This window comes from Terrapene carolina, unplaced genomic scaffold, assembly GCF_002925995.2.
Source record: "Terrapene carolina triunguis isolate 2854851 unplaced genomic scaffold, T_m_triunguis-2.0 Scaffold247, whole genome shotgun sequence".
NCBI lineage: Eukaryota > Metazoa > Chordata > Testudines > Emydidae > Terrapene > Terrapene triunguis.
The window spans coordinates 4,532,972-4,554,031 of NW_020664598.1; the positions used below are offsets into that span (position 1 = coordinate 4,532,972).

At 49.2% G+C, this 21,060-nt stretch overlaps 1 protein-coding gene across 1 annotated transcript in view; it reads left to right on the top strand.

The window, feature by feature from the left end:
- Positions 1 to 18,389, top strand: part of CACNG2 (calcium voltage-gated channel auxiliary subunit gamma 2) — a 63,231-nt gene extending 44,842 nt beyond the window's left edge. The window contains exons 2-4 of the mRNA XM_026657576.1: positions 9,816 to 9,899; positions 16,783 to 16,923; positions 17,854 to 18,389. Coding sequence (XP_026513361.1) covers positions 9,816 to 9,899; positions 16,783 to 16,923; positions 17,854 to 18,389 — 761 coding nt within the window. The remainder of the gene's footprint in view (positions 1 to 9,815; positions 9,900 to 16,782; positions 16,924 to 17,853) is intronic.
- Positions 18,390 to 21,060: the final 2,671 nt, after the last annotated feature.

Here is a 21,060-nt window from a genome sequence, read left to right on the forward strand (position 1 = left end):
ACAACCCACTTCTTCGGATGCATCCGAAGAAGTGGGTTGTAGCCCACGAAAGCTTATGCTCTAATAAATTTGTTAGTCTCTAAGGTGCCACAAGTACTCCTGTTCTTTTTGTCCTGTTCATGTGTAACATGGATTTTTCTGTTGCTTCTATTGTCGTGCTACTTGTTAACATTTTAAATCAGACTGGAGGCTAGCAATTGTAAAGTTCAAACATTTCTGAGTTAAATTATTTTTAGAGTTAAAACATCAGAAACGGATGTACAGATTTTGCACAACTTTTCTAGACAAATCTGTCTGTTGGCTGAGACAAATGATGGGAAATTTCAAGCAAAGACGTTTTTGTTTTAGAAAGTTATGATCCTATGAAAGAGGGTGTTTTTATATGAAAATTTCCATCTATATGTTAATGATAGGTTTTGCTACCAGGGATACTATACATGTACATACAGAAATAACTGTAGCCAGTTCTGAGGTAGAATGCATCACCTATTTAACAACTCACAACAACATTACTGTACAGTTTAGGATAGGAAGTAAAGAAGAATACCATATCTAATGAATGACTGAATTTTAGGGTGGCGGAATGTTATTAGTCCAGCTGTAATGTGGCAAGGAAAATCAGGCTAATGGTCCTACCGGGGATGGGGTGCACTTAATAATCGCAAGTTCTATTTCTATCCTATATAGGTTTTTATATTGCACTAACCATTGTTGTATCTGAGCCCCTTCCAGTATGGCATTTAGCGATGTGACTAATATCTGTCACGTTTGGTTCATTCCTTCTTTCATCCTATCCCTGGAGGGAGAATTTGTGTGTGCAGTGTATTGCCTGGTTTGGTAGGGTTTAGTTTTGTTTTGAATGTCTACACTGCTGTGTGTTTATGTTAGAGAAGGCCAGGTTGAAGAAGTGCACCTTGCACTGGAAGTGGAAGGCGGTGAGATTTGTCGCAGGCCTTGGTTCCTGTCGGAGCTTGTTTCTCAGTCTTGGCTCATCCCCCCACCCACTCCCAACCTTTGTCTCCTGTCCAGAGGAGCTTTCCCTTATGACAGAAAGTTCCATTGTGCCTGAGGAGCAGAGTTGTGGAGTACATGGGCAGCACCTCACCTACCTTTCACCTAAAAGGTGGTACCTCCGCTAGTATAGCAACCCTTTGCACCGTGCTGGGACATTGGTTCTCACTCAGATGTTCGAGCCGCAACTGCTGAATCCCCAACATTACTTCTTGCAGCTCAGCCCCCTCTAGCACCAGGGCCAAGACCTTCCACAATAGGACCCTAAAGTTAGGCTTTTAAATTCATATTGAAACAGCTAAATAAGTGGCCTAATTTTCAAAAGTGCACAGCACCCAACAGCTCCCATAAAGGTCAATGAGAGCTAATGGACAGTCAGCACTTGAAAATCCAGCCACTCATTTAGGTGACTGAATATTAATTTAGGAACTGAAGCCAAGATTTTCAAAAGTGACTAGTGGCTTTGAGTGCCTCATTCTGGGCTTCCCAATTTGAGACGCCTTAAAGGGGCCTGATTTTCAGAAAGCAGATTTTCCTGACAATCAGGGGTCTCGGGCTAGGCAGTCAAAAAGGGGACACCCAAATTCACGAGTCCCTGTTGACAATGATGGCTAATGGATGTCTCCAATGTTTGAAGGTCTCTACCGATATGTATAAATGTGAACTCCACACTTAGTTTCCCATGGTGCTCTCTGCTATTTTTCATCTGTGCACAGACTTTGGCTCCGAGCCTCGCTTCGCCAGCTGGTCCCAAACAGACTCAGCTCTGAGATGGGGACTTGGAACAGACAGAAATGTGTATGTCTCTCTCTCTCACAACATGATTTACCTACCCCTTTCACACTTTGTTTCTGGCAGCTTTCTCGTGGGTAAATATTAAATACCAGTTTCATCAGAGATCAGGATTACTAATCAAACAGGAAGTCTGAACCTGGTTGGTTTTATTTATTTTGCTTCTATGTCCTCTGCTACCATAGTATCTGAGATTCTCACAATGTATTTATCCTCACAACACCCCTGTGAGGTAGGACAGGGCTGTTATCTCCATTTTACAGATAAGGAACTGAGGCACAGAGAATAAATTACTTGCCCAACATCACACAGAGCATCTGTTGCAGAACAGGGAAGTGAACCATGACTGGCATCCTAACCACTGCATCCATCCTTCCTCTCTGGTGAAGAAAGCAGTCTTATCCAGTTCCCTTTGTACATCTCCCCAGAAGCCCTCTTCCCCAAAACCTGTGCTGAGAAGGAAATATCCAAAAGCATTCTGGGAAAGGAGGCTTTTCATCCCTGGCTCCACCTCTGTCTGCTTGTTGCTCTCAGATGTCTTTCCCTCTACCTCAGGCTCTCTGTCTCCAGATGTACAGTCCTGGCCACTCAAAATTCCTCCTCCCCTGCAGGAAAGGGGTGTTTCTTTCCCAGGAACTCACTGTTATTCAATAGAGCTCCTCCTGCAGCCACGGAGGACTTTTAAACAGACATGGCCATATAAAGTGATACAGAAGTAAACTGTGTTACTAACAACATAGGGCCAGCTTCTCAGTTGGTGTAAATCAGTGTAGCTCCACTGATTTCATACCATATAGTAAGGGTAGGATATTTCAAACCATCAGAGGTGGGGGGTTGGCTGCCCAGTTCCCATTAATTTCAATGTGAATTGGCCATCCAAAACCCTTAGGCAGCATTGCAAATCTCAGCCTCACGTACTATCTCCACCCTGCCTGTCCCAACTGGAAAATATTATCCCTTTGGTCCGTGCGTTTTGGGGGTGCCCTGGAGTGCTAGTCTTAGTTCTTCAGGCCGCCAATTTCAGAAGCTTGAGCAGGTGCAAAGTAGCCATTTGCGCAGCTGTGGGAACCCAGGTGATATGCCAAGCTGGTGTTTGGTTGTGCCCAAGCTGTATGAGAGCCCAGTCACTTGAATCCTGTAAGGGGGCAGAGTGGGGACAGGGATGGGGGCATGGTCTGGGCCAAGGAGCGTTTCCAGAAAGGCCCAGGAGCAATCCAGGCCTGCTCCAGGGGCTCCAGAGTAAGTCAAATCAGAAGTTTGACTAGCCCAGGATGGGCGGGTTTAGGTGTTGAAGGAGCCCCTCATTGGCTGTGCCACAGCCTGTGCACCTGAAGGCAGGCAGTGAAGAGTAAAGATCCCCACACTTACCTCTTAGGGACAAGACCTTGGCTGGAGAAGGGAGACAGACAGGATATATTGACGGTGTACAGGATTCACATTAGAAAGGAAGAGGAGAGGCAGGATTGGGACAGGACCAATAGGAAATGGGGGGGGGGGCATGGAAAGTGTTGGGGCTCACACAGCAGGGCTTCAGAAGGGGCAGGTGACTGGGGGGTTGGGGAACAGGGAGACAGCACTGAAGACAGGAGGCAGTACAGAACCGGCCCACTTTAGGGTTGCTTCTCATGCAACAACTCAGGGAAGGGAGGTGGTAGGCAAGGGAATGCCAGGCTCAGAGGAGAAGTTGCCCTTGTCCTTCTAACAGGGTCTTGGGCCCATAGATAGGCACCCAAATGGCTATTTGTACCTTCAGAAAGTGTTGGCCACAGGGTAGAGAAATGGCCCCTTCACTGCTTCGCATCCCACTCCTGCAGCCCCTGAGTGCAGAATGGGGAAGGCTGTTTGAACAGCACCCGGGAAGACTGGTGACCAATTCCCTCCCCCACCCCACGTGTACTGGAGGCTTTGCTATCAATGCAGGTGCAGGGGAAGTCGTTCTCCTGTCTCAGCAGGCCACAGGTGCCCCATTAGAGAATCGCTGAGTGACCTTGGAGCAATGGAGGGGACATATACGCCTTCTCCACACCAGGCTTTTTTTGAAAGATTTCCCACCATTGCTAGTCCATCTCAGGCACCCATCTGGCCCCCATTCCAATCGTTCTGAGCACCTCACAGTCTGTAATGTGTTGATCCTTGCAATGCCCCAGTCAGAGAGGGCAGAGCACATTTTACCGATGGGACCTGAGGCACAGAGGGACAAAGGGAGGGATTTGCACAGGTATGTCGGCACCTCGCTCTTAGTGAAACCAATGGGAGTTAGGCACCTACGTGTCTTTGTGAATCTCACCGCAAGGGTGTGTCTGTACTGTGTTGTAAACCCAGGTCTGTGGGACCCGACTTGTGTCATGGCTGTTTCCAAGCCCATGCTTGAGCATCCAAACTGCATTGTAAACCTGGGCTTACAACTGCTGGATCCAAGTCTCACAGCTGTGCTAATACATCCATACTGCACTACGCAGACCTTCTGACTCGGGTCTGTGGCTTGAGCTGTGTGTATTCACATTACAAAATGACAGGGCTTGGACCCGAGTCACAGCAGGACTGGCCTCTGATCAACCCCCTAGCAGGGTCCTAGGACTCCGGACCAGAGTGCTTGCTGACCCAAGTCAGACTGATTTGTGTGTGGACAGAAGGGGAGCTTGGACTCAAACCTGAGTCAGAGCTGGGCTTAGTGGGCAGTGTAGACATACCCTATATGAATGTCTAAACTGCAATATAAGCACAGGGTTAGTAGAACTCGAGTTAGCAAACCCTGGGTTTGTTACCTAGGGCTTGAGCATCTACACCAGGGATTGACAACCTTTGGCACGCGGCCTGCCAGAGTAAGTCCCCTGGCGGCCCGGGCTGGTTTGTTTACCTGCCGCGTCTGCAGGTTCAGCCAATCACAGCTACCACTGGTCGCAGTTCACCGCTCCAGGCCAATGGGGGCTGCGGGAAGCGGCATGGGCCGAGGGATGTGCTGGCCGCCGCTTCCCGCAGCCCCCATTGGCCTGGAGCTGCGAGCCGCGGCCAGTGGGAGCTGTGAGGTAAACTGTCCTGGCAGGGGGCTTACCCTGGCAGACCGCATGCCAAAGGTTGCCGATCCCTGATCTACACTCATTTGTAACCTCATGTTAGGCATTATTGAACCCTGGGTCCCAACCTGGAGATCCAACATCTATACTGCACTATGCAGGCCTGCGTCCAACCACCCGTAGCCCACACTTCTTAGCACCCTCCCAAAATGTAGCTGCTTTAGCCCTTTGTGGTGCAGTGTGGAAAAACTTGACTGTCCAGAGAACTAAGGAAGTCAGCCCATGGGATTGTTGGAATACTTTTGGTGGACTCCTGGAGCACGAGTCCAGTAAGGCTGCATCTACACTGCAAAGCAATATGGCGTGAACCCTGGATTCCAGTTTGACTCAGGCGTGGCCCCTCCACCCTTGTGGGGTTCTGAGACCCTGGGTTCAAGCTCTAGGTTAGCACAATTTGTGTGTAGAGAGAAGGGGGATTAGGCTTGAGCCTGAGTTCAAATCCTGGGTTTACATTGCATTATAGACGTACCCTAGGGGCATGGCCCTCCGCAAGGGGTAAGGGTCCCAGAGCCCAGGCACCAGCCCAAGTCTGACTGTCTACACTTAAATTTTATAGCCCCGCAGCCCAAGCCAGCTGACCCAGGCCAGCCGCAGGTGTTTTATTGCAGTGTAGGCAAACCCTAAGTGACTTGGTCACACAGGAAGTCTGTAGCAGAGCAGGAAATTGAACCTGGGTCTCCTGACTCCAGGTTTGTGCCCTGACCATGGCAGAATCCTTCCTCTCATCTGGCTGGGCTCCAGATGTGTTAGCAGCTGGGGTGCTGGGCAGTGGCGGATTAATGATTTTGCCGCCGCTAGGCCCTGAAATAATTGCCGCCCTGCCCGCCCCTGGCCCCGCCCTGACTCCACCCTTTTCCCGCCCCCATTCCAACCCCTTCCCCAAAGTCCCGCCCCAACTCCGCCCTCTCCCTGCCCCTATTGGATCCCTTCCCCAAATTCCCGCCCCGGCCCTGCCTCTTCCCCCTGCGTGCCGCGTTCCCCCTCCTCCCCCCTCCCTCCCTGCCCCGCGAAACAGCTGTTTCGCGGCGCAAGCACTGGGAGGGAGGGGAGGGGAGAGAAACAGGACACGGCGACGTGCTCGCGGAGGAGGCGAGCTGGAGCAGGGGAGCTTCTCCATGGGTGCTCAAATTTGCGGCCCCTGCAAATTTGTCGGCCTAGGCGATAATACGGCGCTGGTGCTAGGGAAGACAAAGTTCTGATGGCCAGCAACGTTCTTACCACTTTGGCATGTCGATATGCTCTGAGCAGGGTTAGACAGCACAGTGGTTAAAATGACAGCAGACACCTGGAGCCCTGTGTGCACCAGCACTCCCAGCTTTGCTGCCAGTGGTGGAGCTAGACCAATGGCAGCAATCATAGGCATTTTTCAGACTAAAGCCTGGTGCAGACACAGCGTGAACAGCAGTGCCTGGAGGGGGCATAGTGTCATTCAGCAGGGAGGGTTTGAAAATCCCAGTGGCTGGGCACCTGCTGACCCTGAGCACCCAGACACCTTGGGCACCCATTACTGGAAGTGGATTTTCAAAGAATAAGCATTGCCCCATGCGGTGCACTGAAGTTTGCCCTTGTTGTCTGAGGGTACGTCTACACTGCAATTAAAAACCTATGGGTCCCAGAGCTCAGGCTGCAGCTGGAGCCCGAACATCTACACCACAATTAAACAGCCCCTGAGCCCGAGCCCTGCGAGCCCGGATCAGCTGGCGTGGGCCAGCCACAGGTGTCCAATTGTAGTGTGTAGACAGACTCTGAGTGCCCAGAATCTCTGTGGGGTACCCAAAGGAGGTCGTATGAAAACTGTCATGCACAAGATGCAGTATCAGTCATAAGCAGCCTGATTTTCACACAGGGATTAACCAAGCTAAAGACAGGAAGGAGTTATGGAGTGGGGAGGAGGGGCAGGGAATCATAACTGCCTAAGTGTGCCAGGAAGCATAGGGTTCTCTCTGCACGCACACACACACACACACACACCCCACACACAAGCACACAGTGTCTCGGGCTCATTCCTGGCCATCTGTTATTCCTCATTTGCTGGGGCACTGACTCTGTCTGCTGTCCCCACCGCATGTGGTGGGAGAGGGCATTCCCTGTCGAGGAGGCGGTTCCATCCCAGGTGGGAAATGTGAAAGCTACGGCTGGAGGCTTTTCTGGTGCCACCAAGTGAAAGGGGACTGCCAGCTGAGGTGCCACTGAGCATGGCCATGCTAAAGGGTTTAGAGCTGCAAGCTAACGAGAGGTGGAAGGTGGGCAATTTAAGACCAAGGGAAAGGGAAAGGGGTAGTACATAACTATAGTGGGGACAACATAGTCTTGGTCCCCTGCAATTCTGTGGGCAAAATGATATCACTTGTGGTGGGTGAGAGTTGCTTTTCCGGAGTTTAGGAAAACAGGGGAGATTGGGGCTGTAGAGCAGTCAGCCTCAGCCAGGGGCCCAGCAGACAGGTTCTAGGCCAGACTTTCACAGACTGCTGGCTACCACAAGCAGTCAGGAGCAAGGAGCCCCTCCCATGGCAAATGGGAGCACGTCACATGGAGAGAAGTAAAGATTGAGTCAGCGGAACCTGGCCATTCACGGACTATGTCCAGGCATCCATAAAAACAAGAGGGAAGGGTTTGTGCCACACCTGGGCAAAGGCATCTCAAGTGCCTCAAGCTTTACCTGCCTTCCATGCAGATGATGTGTGTGCAGATAGTGGTGTGGATTCGTGAGGCTTGAAAACTTCGGAGGCACCCAAAGATATTTTGTTCCTACCTCCTAATATACTCAGGTCTTAGACTCACCTCTACTGTGTCCCAGCTCCTTAATGGGAGCTTCTTGAATTGGTTGTTAGATACCATGGTGCCTTAAAAAATACCAAAGATCAGCAGATCAGATAGATAGGGTCAAAGCAGGGGGATTTGATAGTGAGGAGTATAGCTATCAGTACTGCATGGACAGTTACATGGTAATGACTTGTATTAAATGCCCTAAGTTCTGCTCAGGCAGAGTCTGGGCTCAGAGTAAAACCTGGGATGGATTCTTTGTGCTTGGTCTCTTCTTCAAATGTCCCAAAGTCCTGTCCAGGAATACGAGAGAATCTTCCCAGGACATTCCTCTAACCAGGACACCTGCATTGTTCCTTGCATGGCCTCCTGATGGAAAAGGCTGGGGCTGCAGTATGCTGGGTGCTCCTCACAACCAACACCATTCCCTCTGTGCAACAGCTAGGACCACATCCTCCATTCCTGACGCTGTGTTCTGGGCATTGTTAGGATTGTTCCTTGTAAGGCAGTGTAGTTCCGCAGCTTCTCCCAGGATTCCTCACTCTCCACAATCACTGTGAAAGCTCTCCTCCCTTCAGCCCATCCCAATTTGGGAGTGCCAATGCCAGGAGCGTAACCCCCAAGAGCATCTAATCCATAAAGTCAAAGAATCTGGGCCCAGGTCTCCTGCACAAACGCCTCTGCACTGGCTGAACTCCTGCTCTGGAGCCCTAGGACAGGTGACCCCAAACCCAATTGCCTCAGTCTCTGTGCAGACACAGCAACTTCCCTTCTGGGCTAGTCAAGGGCAGTTAGTTTTACCTGGATGATACCACTGTAAGGGTAAATCCCAGGAAAAGAGAGGGACACTGCATTGGGGGGTGGGGAACCCATGGAGATTAATGAGATTGTTTTCTGCGTGGTCTTGTTTTGCAATCGGGTGAATGTCCTGATACCAGAAGATAGGGGCTGAGTGATCCCAGTTCTGTGTTGTAACCATGGTTCTTCTAGTCTGCCCCAGCTTTCACTCTGTTCCAAGGTGTCAGCAGGGGTCAGGGAGCTGGACTGCCACCGCCACCTACCGAAATGTAGAGTGTGTGGTTGGAAGTATGAGGACATGCTGATAGCTGTGTGTGCATGTGCATGTTGTAATGTATTGGCCAGGGCTTACTTGTACCACTGCTGCTTCATGGCTGGCCTAGCGAGGGTAAGAGCCCTACTATTCTTGACAGTAAAGGGTGGTTCTCCTTTAGCTCAAGTGCTAAAATCCTGAGGTTTTTGAAGCTGAAGGGCACATGCTGTACACCCCAAAGCTGCATGTGTGCAGTTTAACCAATGCCCGTTAGATCTGGATGTAGCTCCCAGATTCCTTTCCATTTATGTGTAATTGGGTGCTATTGAAGAATTAGAGGGGGGTCAGAGAAGATTGACAAGACTGACTAAAGGCCTGGAAAAACTCTCCTACGACGAGAGATTGAAAAGACTGGGATCGTTCAGCTTAGAAAAGGGACAAATGGGAGCAGACATGATAGAAATACATTAAATAATGTATGCTCTAGAGAAGGTGGAGCTGGAATGTCCGTTCTCCCTGTCTTGTAACACAAGAACAAGGGGATATGAAATGGCAAACTCAAAACTGATAAAAGGAAATACTTTTTCACACCATGTGTACATAAACTGTGGAACTCACTGCCACAGGAAGTCATTGAGGCCAGAATTTAGCAAGATTCAGAAAAGGAGTGGACATTTATATGATACCAAGAATATCCAGAGTTAGCATAGTTAATGCTAACAAAATTTTTTGAAGGGGTCTATAACCTCATGCTTCAAGGTTTCAGCCACTCTCTGTAAGGGACCAGGATGAGACCTAATGTGAGGGGAAGATTATCCCACACCTGCCTACTTTGTAGTTCTGACCCTTTCCTCTGAAGCATCTGGTGCTGGCCACTGCCTCAGACAGGATACTGAGCTAGATGGATCTTAGGTCTGACACAGCAATTCCTATGTTCCCATGTGCATATGGGGATGTGAAGGCGTGTGTGTGTAGGATAGGAGAGAATGCCCAAGAGCTTAATGTGAGGGTATGTGTTGCCTGCGAAGGAGGCAGAGAGGGCAGAAAGAATGACCCAGAGGGGAGTTGTTTGCCTCGGCTGGTTTCTGATGTTCTCATTTGTTCTTTCTTCTCTTGTTTTGCAGGGAATTTTAAAGGTCTGTGTAAGCAAATCGATCACTTCCCTGAGGATACAGATTATGAAGCTGACACAGCAGAATATTTCCTCCGTAAGTCTGCAGGCTCTTTTCCTTGGAACTGATTGTGGGTGCGAGCGCTGGGTGCCCTTTGCTTCCTGTAGATGACACTGTTCAAAGTCTGGTTCCCTTGAGGATTAACATGCCAGATGAGGCAAAATCTGGAAGAATTGACTGGGGACATCCCTAAGACCTTCTGAATATCTGTCTCAGTGGGTCCCCTGCCTTCCACTAACGAATCCACTCCCACCTCCACAAGACCAAATCTACCGGATCCTGCTAGAGTCAAACTTGCACTGGCAATTAAAGGGTTTTTTAATTAAAGGTATTTAATTATGATAAAATTCTGTAGCCCCTCAGCCTCACCCCCAACTCTAAATACATTGGAAGAATATTGATAAGGAGAAGGAAGCATTTCCAAGATGCAAAGAGAGTGTCCCGTTAGCTCTCAGATAAAGCAAAACAGATAATAGGCTTCCAGTGAAAATTACTCTAAGGAGAAAGGGAAATGACAGAAGCACTGACTGTGTCACCAGTTGCAATCATCTCTCAGGTGGGAGGGACTGAGTAACCCTGTGGATAGAGGGTATGTTAGAGAGACTTGCAGAGAAACTGCAGGTCATTTGTTCCATCTGATCCCCAGGCAAGGAGATTAGAGGGTTTGAGTATGGGGTCGCAAGCCTTTCACTTCTGAGTCGCTGAATCTAATGCATGCCAGGTCATTTGTGACCAGGAGTCACTACCCTCTGATAATTGTCAATCCACATAAAATGAGTCAGTGGTCTTAGTCTATTTCTGGAGCAAGTAGTCACCTCACAGAAACCATCACCATGAGAGACACTAATTGGCAGCCTTGGTAGCAGTCTCAGCAGAGCAACCGAGGACTGAATGGGCCATAAAGACTGACCTCCCTTAGATGTAGTAGCCCCTCCATGAGGGGCGGAAGGCACACTAGTGGGGAGGCTGGGATAGTGCGTGTGTGTGTGTGCACTTGGGGGAGAGGGGCACGAAAGTTTACACCCCTTCTGCTTCTGCTGTCCCTGTTGGGATTCATATATTGAATTCTTATACTGTGATCATATCCGATTTCAAAAACTGAGTAGGTTTGTGCTGGTCAGTGCTTAGATGGACAAGCTCTGAGGAGCTCCTGCTTCTGTCACCAGAGTTGTTGATCAGACACCTTTGGCTGACAGAACATTCACTTAAGTGGGCTGTGGATAAGAGACGGAGAGCGGGTGGTACAGGGAACTGCATGGGAAGAACAGAGCCTGTTGGAGCTAATACTTCTCTTTGGAGCACAGAAAAGACTGAAGAGCATGTACCAGGGCCACTTGCTGCACTTAGAGCATGGTGTGTCTCTGGAAGGGGCACACAAGTGGAAAGCAGAGACAGCAGAGATCAGAGCCCAACTTGGGACATGAGCCAGCCTGGAAAGCTGTGCAGTTCTGTGTGGTCCATAAAACCTTCACTGATGAAAAGAGACCACTTTTGTTCAGTGCAAAAGCAGAGGCTCAGTCTTCCTTTACAACAGATGCACAGGTCCCAGCAGCTAATCTCTACCTCTGTGTCCTGTTGTCCCTCCTTGAGCACAGTTCCTATTGACATCATGAGAGGAGATCTTTGCTCTAAAGGAGCCCAAAAGAAGTGGCTTTTAATTGTGTGGGCTAAGCATCAGGGATCTGCTAGGGCTGGGGATCTCTAGGAGTCACCAACTACGACTCGTGTGTGTTTGGAGCATGCTGGAGGCCCAGCAGCACCATGGAGTTAGAAAGATTTGGGATTCTTTCAAGATCATTTATGACTGTGGATGAAAGAGGGAGACTGTGATAGGATTTAATCATCAATTCTAAAATATTTGCCCACCTGCTGTGGTTTTAAATAATCCCCTGGAGAAGGTTTCCTTAAAATGTATTTCTGTTGCATTGCTTGCCACACAGCTTGAGGGCCAGGGCTGCAAATGCGGGTGACACTCATCAGCAGAGGGATGGGCACACTGGTTTGTTGCTGTAGAGTTACCTCTGAGCACAGGTTTGCTAGTGAAGAATTGTTTGCTGGCATTGGTCTCTTTTTAGCAAACAGAGCTTTGGAGCATTTGTTTTGGGGAAGAGCCCACAGAGGGCTCCAGATCACTGTCTCCTCCAAGAGGAGACAAGTGTAGGTCAAATGGTAGGTCTATTATCCTTGACAATGTTCCCTTCAAAGCAAATCCCCAAGGTGGAATCCCTTAGGAAAGAGCAGTGTTCAATGAACTGAAGCGGGATATTGGGGTTTGGGCAGACTTAATGAGGTACTTGCTGGGTCATGTCTGGTAGAAGGAGCCTCATGCTGAGCTAGGCCTGACTGGAGATGGCCTGACTTGGACAGGTTCTCCCAGGACTCCTGCCAAATTGGAGCTTGTTGAGGCTTCACCTGAGCTGGGGCTGGTAGTGTTGGCATGACTGTCTAGGAGGTTGTTTCTGATCTTTAGATTAGATTGTTGCCTGGATCAGAGTGGGCAGGAGATTGGGATGGCAGGGAGCCTGATTAGGACTCAGTTTGGTTTTGCTGACCATTCAGATAAGATGGCTCGGGTTCCTTGCAATCAAATGGCCGGTGTCAGGAGGAAGGGGGGGAATGTCAGTGTGTTTCTTTGCCACAAGACTCTGAGGCTGGGTAGAAGCCATTCCGAACACATTGCCAGCTCTCCTTCCCTTCAGACGGCATGGTCTGCACAGGGCCGGCCAACAACATTTTGGCACCTGAGGCAGGGAGCTCAAATGATGCCCCCATGCCCCCTCGCTGGGGCCAAAACTTTGAAAGGTCTCAATTCTGCCTTCTTCCTGTTCTACTCCTCTCATGGTACTGCTCTGCTACCTACCCCAATAAAGGAGAACTAACAACTTAAAATGCCTTGTTCAAAAATTTTAAGTAACACAACTTTCAAATGCCTGAACAGCAAATGTAACTTTTCTTGTCTGGCATTTTTATCTGTTTGAATAATCAAAGTGGTGCTTTCCATGCCTTCTTGGTTGCAAAGATTTGAACTGCTTCCTGAAGGTCCACAGTCTGGGCCAGCTCATGTTCTATGGAGATGGTTGCAAGGCCGACCAGCCTCTCCTGTGTCATTGTGGAGCGTAGATGTGTTTTTATTAACTCCAGCTTGGAGAAGCTGCGTTCTCCACTGGCAACTGTTACAGGAAGTGTTAGAAGTATGCGCAGAGCAACAAAAGCATTTGGAAAGAGGGTGGTCATCTTATTTGTGCACATATATTCCAGAACAGCCTTTGGAGTTGATTCTGCTGAAATGTATTTTGAAAGGGCTTTCAATTCATCACCTAAATCACTCGCATCAATATTGCGCATATCATCATGTGTCAACACTGTCTCTAGTGCCCTGCATTGCTGGTGTAGGTCTTCTTCAGGTATAGTGAGGAGTTTTGGAATATCACACAACATCCCAAATATACTGCTGTGTTCCTTGAGCTGCATGAAACGTTCTTCAACTGACTGTATTGCACAATCTAGCACCTGGTTAAAGAATTCAACTTTGAATTGTTGTTTGGGGTCTCTTATGGGATTATCCTGTGCCTTGTAATCAGAATGTCTTCTTCTTCGGTGACTCTTGTATTCTTGAATGGGTGGGAAAATAGCTTCAGTGTGAAGTTCCTCTGCCAACTTCTGTGCACTCTTCAAAACGTTTTGAAATCCCTCATCTGGCCGGTAAGACTGTAGGTATGACTTTGTCCAGTTGTTCCATTGCTCCAGATATATCAAGGTCAACACCTTGGAGTCTTTTGCTTACAACATTTATTTCAAACAGTATGTCATGCCACAACACTAAGCCACACAGAAATTTGAAGTTATGTATGTTTCTGGTGATTCCATTTCCCTCTGCCACTGTTCTCCCATGAACAGTTCCTATCATAGTATTATCCTCCATAATGGCAACTATGGCATTGTTTGGCACATACAAATGATCTGAAGTGCCACGCAGTGCTAGGTTTTGGGTAGCAAGCATTCTCACAATGGCAATGAGCCTTTTCAGAACATTTTGCTAGTAAAGAGACTCTGATGCAATCTTCTCTTGATGCTGATCATCTATGGTGGCCTTTAACCTTAGTCTCATCTCAAGCTCTTTCCACTTATGGAATGCTCTCTGGTGATTTGCTGCCTTCTCATGGCATGCCAGATTTTTCCAGTCCTTTGTTCCTGTAGAACCCAGTGTGGCTGGAACATTAGACTGGAAGAGTTTGCAACAAAAGCAGTATGCAGCATTCTGGATTTTTGAGTACATAAGCCATGGCCTCTCCACTTTGTCACCATTGGGGATTTCACGCCAGTAATGTGTTGGATGGAAACTTCTATTTTCATTGTCTTTGGGGAACATGAAGTTTTTCACTTGCTGTGGCCCATGCAGTACAAGGAAGTCCCTCAGGCTACTGCTCAAGTGGGTCCACAGTCCTGGATCATCTAGACTTAAGGAACTAAACTTAGCAGCAGCTGTTTCTTGCGCCTCCACCACACTCTTCTCTGAGTTACACTTTTCTTCAGGAATGTGCATGGTTACATCCATTGGAGATGGAGATATGGATGCTGCCGTAGCTGCCAGGTCACCTGCACTCTGACTAACTGGAAGATCAGGCATCTCCTCATCACTCACATCCTCACTGGGGCCGGAAGGCTCACCGTGAACATTTGTGTCTATGTATCTCAGGAGAGCTCCTTCCTGCTTAGATAGAAAAGCTTCCTTTGCTTTCTTTCTTTTTCTGAATGCTGCCCCAGAGGGGCGTTTTCTTCTTTCACTCATGACTGCTGTTCTGTGCCAGCCATAGTGGCTCTCAACACTCAATTGAAGGAGACTAATAAGCAGGCTGGTAGCAGGGCCTGAGTGAGGGAAGATATCAGCGTCTTAAGGGCCTAACTGGCTCCTACTACTTCAGTTGACTGCCTGTTCTCCTCAAGTGGGTTGAGGGAAGCAGCAGGAAACAGGAAGCTCCCTAAGAAGCTGGTGTTAATCAATCCAGGCTCCTGGGGGTGCTAGAGAGGTACATAAGAGGCTCCTCCTCCTCTCTCTCCCTGCAGCTCCTGCTGCTTTCTGTTATTCCCTCTCACCTTTTCTCCTGCCTGCCTGTTATGTCTCTTGTGCCCTCCTTCCTCCAGCACAGCACTCCACCATCTCTGTGCATTTAGAGCAGAGAGAATACATATGCACCAGCAGCAGACACAATTTTCTACACTCTGGGTCCTAGTGGCGCCCCCCTCCCCCCGCGCACACACACACACACACAGTCTGGCACCTGAGGCGGCCGCCTCAGTTCGCCTCATGGTAAGGCCAGCCCTGGGTCTGCACTGGACTCTGGAAGGGTACGGTGGGTTCAGTGACAGCCCCTCTCTTCCATGGTCATTTGACTCTGTGGAACTTCTGAAATGAATAAGGCAACGGAGCTGAGACTAAGGCCAGAGAATCCTGGTTTCACCCCTTGAAGTGTCCTCTGCTCCCAATTTCACACTGTGACCTTGTGTTCTCCCCAGCATGTGATGCTAACAATTTCCACAGGGCCCCTCCATACAGCGGGCATCCACTTGGCATTTGCTTGCTGTCACCTGGCTCCCCACTGTTCAAGCTTCCCCTACTTTCCCCAAACCATTAGCACGGTTATTCCCATCCCATTCCCTGAAGTAGAACTACGTAGGACTGGAGAACAGGCGAGAGGTTCCTCACACCCCTTTGGGTTTATAGCAAGCAGGGATTGTGCTAGAGTCAGCACCAGCAAGAATTCAGTGCCTGATACGAGGGATAGATTCTCTCCCAGGGCCTGTGAACCGACCGTTCCTGCTGTCTAGGGAAACCCCCTTTGTTTGCTTTATTCAGGTTGATTCTCCCACCTTTGCGCTGAAAGAAGATTTGCATTGGGCTGTTCTTGCATTGAGGCATGTTCTTTCTCAGCCATGTGTTTGTTTCACTCTGTAGCATCTTCTTCTTTCTGCTGGGAAGAGAGGAGAGGCCTCTCTCATAAAAATACTGACTGTACCTGCTGTGATGTATTGTGCAGCATGTGCCAGTCCACAACACTGCTCTCTGCTGGACAGAATATGGAGGGAAGGGGCGAGGGGGCCACAAACGCACACCACCACCACCATCTGGTGGCTGAAATAAGTGAGAGCTCCTCCCGGTGTGTGTGTGTGTGTGTGTGTTTGCACACGCATGTGCACTGCTCTCTGCTGGATGGAATATGCATGAGGTTGTGAAGTTGCACCTTTAGCTCGACTGTGCTTCTGGAGGATTAGGTTGTGAGTTTTATTTCCCAATGCCAGTGAGGGCTGCAGCCTCAGCCTATAGCCACAGACTGTCACCCTGCCTCAGTAGCTGCTTTCCAACTCTCTACAAATCTCTCCTTAGGAAGCGAGTTCACTTTCCAAATGATGTGCAATTGACTGACTCTTTGGGTGAAACATTTGGGACGCTGGCACTGCTCTTTAAAAACCAAACTGCATTGCATTATAGATGGGAATAATAGCTGAAGGGCCCTACTCAGGCACACGGTGTGAACAAAAGCAGGAGTGAGAGGTTTGCCAGGTTATGAAAGAGTCCCAGGTAAACTTCTGCCACCAGGCCCCCTGAGTATGCCACTGGCTTCTGATAGTCTCAATGACAATCCAACACATGGGTGATCCATTTGTGACCACTCTCTCCTTCTGTTTCCTCTCGCCCTCCCCTTTTTTCTCTTTATTCCTCCCTGAATCACTCTGCCCTCTCCATGTTTCTCTCCCTTCTCTGTTTCCTCTCCTCCCCCACACAATACATGCTATTGTTTTCCTTCTGTATCTGTTCCCTCCCCTCCCCATCTCTTTGTCTCCTGTGTTGTTTTCTCTTCTCCCTTTCCTCTGTCTCCTACCTGTGCTGTTATTTCTCCCCCTCTCCCTCTCTTTTTCACAGGGGCTGTAAGGGCCTCTAGTATTTTCCCGATCCTGAGTGTGATTCTGCTTTTCATGGGTGGACTCTGCATTGCAGCCAGCGAGTTCTACAAAACCCGACACAACATCATCCTTAGTGCCGGCATCTTCTTCGTGTCTGCAGGTAAAGGGACGAGGGACAAATGGGCTGGGGGGATGGAAGACTAAGAGCAATAGCGAGGAAGATACCATCAGGGAAAGAGAGTGACAGGCTGTCCAGGTGATGGAGCAGCAGGGGCAGAAGGGAAAGGAGGTGGTATGTTTGCACAGGCAAAAAGGGCAACATATATTTTTCAGTCTAGATGAGCTTTATTTCAGATGAATGAAGACATTCAACCAGAAAGAGTAAATATAAAGTCTCTCTGTGTGTGAGAAAGAGAGAGAGAGAGAGAGAGCACACAGTGACTCACTCTGACATTCTGCATCTGAAGTGACACACAAAATGTCAGCTTCTCCCTGCAGAGAGATTCCTCTACATGTACAAATGCAGTAAACAGAAAACAGAATCCCAGCTCCCTTCAGTTACATGGCTACGTCCACCACTGGACAGACTCTGACATCAGACAGATGGAGCCATGGGGTCCCTGGGCTACTTCTGAACAGGGTGCAACCACCTTGGGTGGAGGAAATATAGGAAATCAATTTCTCCAGGACAGGGTTAGAGCAGTGTTGGGGTGCAGGGCTGGGAAGGTAGGATCTCAGAATTGGATGTACATGGAGACTGAGCTCCTCTCTACATCTGCTGAGGGAGCGGGTCTCACGGAGACAGGCAGGACTGACTGGGGTGCCAGTAGCAGGGTGAAGTTTAGGATTCAGTGAACATGTGGAATGAATTGCTCTCTCACCTGAGAATCCCCAGAGAGGGCTCCAAACAGGGCAGGGTTGGAGGCTAGTTTGGGGAGCTGTGAGCAGACAGGCAGCCGGGCCCTCACCAGCACTGGACTACTCTTGGGAAGACCGGTGGGATCCTAGGCTTTAACCTTGCACCTCCTGCTGTCCTTTCCCTCTAGGATACTCTAATGTTTTCCTCTCTCTCTCTTATTGTCACCCGCAGGTCTGAGTAATATAATTGGCATCATTGTGTACATATCAGCCAACGCTGGAGACCCCTCCAAGAGCGACTCCAAGAAGAACAGTTACTCCTATGGTTGGTCCTTCTACTTTGGGGCCCTGTCCTTCATTATAGCTGAGATGGTGGGAGTGCTGGCCGTCCACATGTTTATTGACCGGCACAAACAGCTGCGTGCCAATGCTCGTGCCACGGACTACCTCCAGTCCTCCGCCATCACCCGCATCCCCAGCTACCGCTACCGCTATCAGAGACGCAGTCGCTCCAGCTCCCGTTCCACTGAGCCTTCACACTCCAGGGATGCCTCGCCCGTCGGGATCAAAGGGTTCAATACCCTCCCATCAACGGAGATCTCGATGTATACCCTGACCAGGGACCCCCTGAAGGCTGCTACCACCCCCACCGCCACCTACAATTCCGACAGGGATAACAGTTTCCTCCAGGTTCACAACTGTATCCAGAAAGAGAACAAGGACTCTATCCACACTAACACAGCCAACCGCCGGACCACCCCGGTATGAAGCCGCCGCCGCCAGGAGCTGAAAATGGGGAAGGAGCAGGCGGGAGGTGGGGAGGAAACAGAAGAGGAGGAGCAGGGGCACCAGGGCGGGCAGGGGAGGGAGAAGAGAATGCAACCATGGGGGAAACCTTCCAAAAGCAAAAAACAAAAACAAAACAACAACAACAAGAAAAGAAACAAAAGAAAAGCAACGACAATGACAAAAAAAGTATAAAAAAATAAGAAAAAGGAAAAAAAAGAAAAAACTTTAAAAACCAAGAGAGATTTAAAAAAAAATAGAAAATAAATTCAAAAGAAAATGCATGATTTCCCATGTACCATTATTTTAACATTTAATAAAAACAAATTTAAAAAAGGGAACCAAGAAACAACAACAAAAAACAACAAAAAATTAAGTGGGAGGAGGAGGAGGAGGAGGCAGCTCTTTGGATTTTTTCAGGTTTCATTCTTTCATTTTTTTGGTTTGTTTTCTGTTCAGTTTTAACCCGACGTGGACTCACAGGCTCCGGGGGTGGGGGGTCTCCAGGAAGTGTGGGGGGGTGGGTTAGCAGTGATGAGTGTATCTGTGGGAGTTCTAGGGGTTCGTGATGACCCTGGAGATCTTGGGGTTACTTGTGACCTGCTCAGACTTGCCAAGACCCTGGGATCAAAGGTGATTCATGTGTCTCTTGTGGGCCCTTGAAGGGTTAACACTGACTTTCCTGTCCTTGGGAATCCCAGGGGTTAATGCTGATTCCCTGGTCCCCAGGGCTCCCAGGGAGTTAATGGTGACCAACCTGGACTCACTAGTCCCTGGGGATCCTGTGGTTAACAGCAACATTGCAAAAAAAAAAAAAAAAAGTTTCTAAAAAATAAGTGGCAATTTTTTAATAAAACAAAACCAACTATAAATAAATGTAAATACAGTAAGTGGATTTACTTGCAAGAAAACCAGATAGTATTTTTCTTTTCATTTTTGTTTTCTCCAGCTTTAAACTGTGAAAACGTGGGAGTTGGGGGGAGGGAGGGAGGGAAATGCAAATTAGCAGGGGGGGCTTGTAAAGAGAAAACGGAAATTGAATCCCTTTAACAAAATGAAAATCGCTGAGAGGCCGGAGCTCACCCGGCTGGCAGGAGGGGAGAGGCTCCCCACTGGCCACAGGGCTTTGTGCTAGACACACATCTCTCCCCGAGGAGAGGAAGATGCTGCTATTGGGGGGATGGGTGACAGACAGCATAAGGACTATATGCTAATAAGGAGACTAGCACTCACATGCACACTCCTATCATGCATGCAGTGGATGCTCCCCGGGGTAGGCAGACATGGGATGCCTACTGCTGTATATACCTTCAAATGTCAGTTTTGCCTAGTCACCAAGAGCCTGACCCCCACCCCCGCTAAAACCAACGAGAGTCTGTCCATTGACCTCAATGGGCATCGGATTGGGCCCCAAGGCTTGGACAGACCTCGTCGCGTACAAGGCCTGATTCCCTACTGCCTTGCCCCTGCGTAGTCGTTTACACCCAGCAGGGTGGGTGCAAAGTGCTACCAGATTAGAGGTCCCCATTTGCTTGCCCCAGTGGTAGTGTTTTACCCTCATTCTGTCCCGGGGCAGTAACTAAAACAGGTGCAAGGCAGTGAGGCCCTTGAACTCCTATATACATGCTCTCCTCTTCCTGCTCATACACACTCTGGGCCTGATTCTCCTCTCCCGCTGGTTTGACCCCAGATAACTCCACTGCAGTTACTCCTGGTTTACACTGGTGCGCATGAGAGGAGAATCAGGTCTACAGTCTCCCACTCATACGCGCACTCGTTCCACCACATCATTGCAGACATCTGCCCTCCCTTCCCTGCTTCCTTCGAGAATGTAAATCCTGCAAACCTCCTCACCATGCCTGCAGCACCCATCCATCCCAGGAATTATCACACGCACCGGGGACTTGGCCTAACATTTAGCGCCAAGGCTTTGTGCTGAGGAGAATCAATGTGCCAAGGAGGTCCTAGAAACCACTTGTAATTCAGCTCCCTTTATAATGCTGCTACCAGGACACAGAGAGGGATGGCGGGGAGAGTGGGCAAAGCAAACAGAAGGAGAGCCTTATCAATATGCCGCCGTGTGTCACTCAGTCAGCTACAGACCAGCCCAGGGCCAGCACAGATTGAGAGAATTCTCCACGGACGTATGGACAACAGAATCCCTTCTGTTGCATCCAGGGGCAGGTCCAGGGCTGCGGGTTTATTGAGTGGGTCAGTTGACCCTTTCAGCTGCTCAGCCCCACCCTTGACTCTGTTCCAATTCCTGCTGCTCCAGTTTTAAAGGTTGTTAAGTCCCATGGTTCAGCTCCCACTGGAGTGTAGACACTGTTCCTAAAACGATTCCTGGCCCCAGATATTGCTGCTTTATCCTACTTTCCCTCTCAGCACAGGAAAGTGGGGTCCCTTCCAGGGCAGGGTTGGGGAGCAGCATGTGGGAAATTTAAGTCCAAGGTTAAACGAATTCTCTCTAAGTCTTGAGGGGAAGGTCTGGCGCTGATGGAGAAGCACAGAGAAAGCTTAGATGAAACTGATCATCTAGGTGGCATGCCTCAGTCTGTACTGGGTGTCTGGGATTCCTGCTGAATTCCAGTCACCTCCCAGCCTGCCATCCCAACCTGGTCCCCAGGCCTTTGAAAATGTAAAAGAATAGATG